This window comes from Neomonachus schauinslandi, unplaced genomic scaffold (assembly GCF_002201575.2).
Source record: "Neomonachus schauinslandi unplaced genomic scaffold, ASM220157v2 HiC_scaffold_614, whole genome shotgun sequence".
In the NCBI taxonomy this organism is placed as follows: Eukaryota; Metazoa; Chordata; class Mammalia; order Carnivora; family Phocidae; genus Neomonachus; species Neomonachus schauinslandi.
In genome coordinates, this window is record NW_025409304.1 from 28,630 (window position 1) to 32,447 (window position 3,818).

Sequence of the window (3,818 nt, forward strand, 5' to 3'; positions counted from 1 at the left end):
AAAAAGGAAAAAGGAAAAAAAGAAATTGAAGACACAAAAACATGGAAAAACACTCCATGCTCCTGGATTGGAAGAATGAACACTGTTAAAATGTCTATGCTACCCAGAGCAATCTATACTTTTAACGCCATTCCGATCAAATCACCAATGGCATTTTTCAAAGTGCTGGAACAAACAATCCTAAAATTTGTATGGAATCAGAAAAGACCCGAATCGCCGAGGAGTGTTGAAAAAGAAAAAGAAAGCTAGGGGCATCACGTTGCCCGATTTCAAGCTATCTTACAAAGCCATGATCACCAAGACACCATGGTACTGGCACAAAAACAGACATATAAACCAATGGAACAGAATAGAGAGGCCAGATATGGACCCTCAACTATATGGTCAAGTAATCTTCAACAAAGCAAGAAAAAATATGCAATGGAAAAAAGACAGTCTCTTCAATAAATGGTGCCTGGAAAATTGGACAGCTATATACAGAAGAATGAAACTCGACCATTCTCTAACACCACTCACAAAGATAAACTCAAAATGGTTGAAAGACCTCAATGTGAGACAGGAATCCATCAAAATCCTAGAGGAGAACACAAGCAGTAACCTCTTCCACATAGGCCACAGCAACTTCCTTCAAGACACGAGTCCAAAGGTAAGGGAATCAAAGGCAAAAATGAACTTTTGGGACTTCATCAAGAGAGAAAGCTTCTGCACAGCAAAGGAAATAGTCAACGAAACAAAGAGGCAACTCACGGAACGGGAGAAGATATCTGTAAATGACACTACAGATAAAGGGGTGGTATCCAAGATCTATAAAGAACTTCTCAATCTCAACACCCAAAAAAACAAATAATCAAGTCAAAAAATGGGCAGAAGACATGAACAGACACTTTTCCAAAGAAGACATACAAATGGCTGACAGACACATGAAAAGATGTTCATCATCATTAGCCATCAGGGAAATTCAAATCAAAACCACACTGAGATACTACCTTACACCAGTTAGAATGGCAAAAATGGACAAGGCAAGAAACAACAAATGTTGGAGAGGTTGTGGAGAAAGGGGGACCCTCTTACTGTTGGTGGCAATGCAAGTTGGTACAGCCACTTTGGAAAACAGTGTGGAGGTTCCTCACAAAATTAAAAATAGAGCTACCCTATCACCCAGCAACTGCACTCCTGGGTATTTACACCAAAGATACAGATGTAGTGAAAAGAAGGGCCATATGCACCCCAATGTTCAGAGCAGCAATGTCCGCAATAGCCAAACTGTGCAAAGGGCCAAGATGCCCTTCACCACATGAATGGATAAAGAAGATGTGGTGCATATATACAATGGAATATTACTCAGCCATCAGAAAGGATGAATACCCAACATTTGCATCAACATGGAGGGGACTGGAGGAGATTATGCTAAGTGAAATAAGTCAAGCAGAGAAAGGCAATTATCATATGGTTTCACTTATTTGTGGAACATAAGGAATAGCATGCAGGACATTAGGAGAAGGAAGGGAAAAATGAAGGGGGAAATCGGAGGGGGAGACAAACTATGAGAGACTATGGACTCCGAGAAACAATCTGAAGGTTTTAGAGGGGAGGGGGGTGGGGGGATGGGTTAGCCCGGTGATGGGTATTAAGGAGGGCACGAGCTTCGTGGAGCACTGTGTGTTACACAAAAACAATAGATTGTGGATGACTACATCAAAAACTAATGAGGTATTGTATGGTGACTAACATAACATAATAAAATTAAATTAAAAAGAAAAACTATTCATGTACTCTATGGTGACTAACATAACATAATACAAAAAAAAAAAAATCAAAGGATAGGAGAGTCCTTACTCAAGACAAAGCCCCAGAATTCACAATGGTTTCTTTTACTTTACAGGTCACCTGAGTGAGACATTAGTTTTGGTGACTGAGAGGAAGTGACCAGCTCACCTGGCCAGGGCAGCAAGCAAACATAGTTCCTAATCTACCTGTCCTCACTGGCTTCCGAGGCCCTCTGACCTCTGACACCACCATATCTTCCATTCTATAACCCCTAAACACTCCTGCCCTGAGGACACCTCTGTTATGCAAACTGTAATTTGGCAGTGATAGAAGGTATACACACACCTTCTATTGGGTTTTCAGCTAAAGGCCAAATTGTGTTGTCCTGAAAGGATTTTGCAGATGGAATTCAGGTCCTATTCAGTTGACTCTAAGAGAGAGAGTTTATCCTGGGTGGGCCCGGTCTAATCAGGGAGCCATCAAATCTCTGGGCTCTTCCTGGATTAAAAGATTCAAAATTAGAGACCATTTGAGGTGAGGGAGCTCCTCCTGCTGGCCTCTGGATAGAAATGTTGATACACTGGTTGAGGGCAGCCAGAGAAGGAAAGCAGGTAGTCCTTAGTAGCCAAGCATGATCCCCTGATCACAGGCAGCAAGAAAGTGGAACCCCAGTCCTACCACTGCAAGGAACTGAATCCTGCCAACAAACAGGGAGCTCACAGGAGGAACCTGAGCCACAGAGGAGAATGCAAATCTGGCTGATTTCAGGCTTGTAAGACCCTGAGCAGACAATTAGCTATGCCCCGCCCAAGTGCTGCCCCAAAGAAACAAGATATAAATTTGTTTTTTTTTTTTAAGCCCCGTATGCGGGGAAATATGTTTCAGAGCAATAGGCATGGAACGCAACCTCTCTCAGGGCTCTCACCGGCACATCGTAGTGGGCCATGAGGATGGCAAAGCTGCTGAGGTGGGTGCACTGGCAGGTGGTGCTGGTGTCTCCAGTGGCCACCATCCTGCAGCCTGTGGTGGACCAATGACCATATCCATCCGGAGTGTGATTCCAGAAGACGCAGAACACCTTTTGTGTTGGCCCAGGGGTCAGTGACTGTAGAAACAGAGTGTAGGTGGGACCTGATTGTTCTGGTGCTCAGAAATGCATATCCAAAGCTGGCTCGCAAAAGGCTTTCTTTGGGGAATGATGCAGCCATGGGGGAGCCCCCAAGAACCTCAATCAAGACTGAGCTGAGCAGCGAGGCTGTGCCCAAGACCCAGGCTCCTCCCACAGTCCCATCTCACCAGCACTCACATGGTGGGAAAAGATGAAGGTGATAGGGGAGCTGAGGTTCTGGGTGTCCCTGTTGCTCATAAAGGCAGAGATGACGTGTGAGAGCAGGACAGAGGAGACTCCTCGCAGCACGCCCTTGTGTGCCCCATGCGGAACTGCCTGCCTCTCAGGCTCCAGGACCAGGCGGGCCTCAGCCAGCAACTTGCCCATCCCCGGTGTGGAGACAAGGCCCACCACAGAAGCACCTGCAGGAAGAGGTCAATGTTGATACCTTGGGGTTCCCACAGGGCCCTTTTCTCCTCAGATGGATTCTTTGGGCCTCACTAAATCTCCCCTTCCCTTTAATTTCAGTTCCCTGTTTGTCACATCCTTGGGCATCTTGTGACCTTCCCCCCATCTCGGCCAGTACCTGACTCACCAGACTCGCGCACCACATCCCAGTTCAGCAGCATCTTCACCTGATTTGAACTCAAAGTGACATTTCTGTGTCCTTCCTCCTGCTCCTTCAGGGACAGGTCTATGAGTGATAGGAGTTAGATAAGGGAGTTAGGTTAGTAATTGTGCCTGTGGGGTTGCTATAACACCATTATTTTATATGTGTGGTGGTAGGCACATGCACACACTCTCACACACACACACACACAGTTACAAAGGACTATAAGAAAATACGATGAGCAATTGTACACCAACAAACTGGATAATCTAGATGAAAGTGACAAAATCCTAGAGACACACAAAGTACAAAAGTAACCGAAGAACAAATAAA

General features: G+C 45.1%; 1 protein-coding gene across 5 annotated transcripts in view; it reads right to left on the reverse strand.

Annotated features, from left to right (window-relative positions):
- The window catches only part of LOC110582633 (adhesion G protein-coupled receptor E2-like), a 27,328-nt gene extending 23,756 nt beyond the window's left edge, over window positions 1-3,572 (reverse strand). For 4 of the 5 annotated variants that reach the window (XM_044912216.1, XM_044912219.1, XM_044912218.1 and 1 more), the window contains exons 1-3: window positions 3,471-3,568; window positions 3,074-3,297; window positions 2,693-2,872 (exon numbers count right to left, since the gene is read on the reverse strand). In XM_044912216.1, the coding sequence (XP_044768151.1) occupies window positions 2,693-2,872; window positions 3,074-3,297; window positions 3,471-3,504 (438 nt within the window). In that variant the 5' untranslated portion in view covers window positions 3,505-3,568. Of the gene's footprint in view, window positions 1-2,692; window positions 2,873-3,073; window positions 3,298-3,461 lie in introns of all 5 variants that reach the window. The other variant, XM_044912217.1, reaches the window with a different exon arrangement.
- Between the last annotated feature and the right edge of the window lie 246 nt (window positions 3,573-3,818).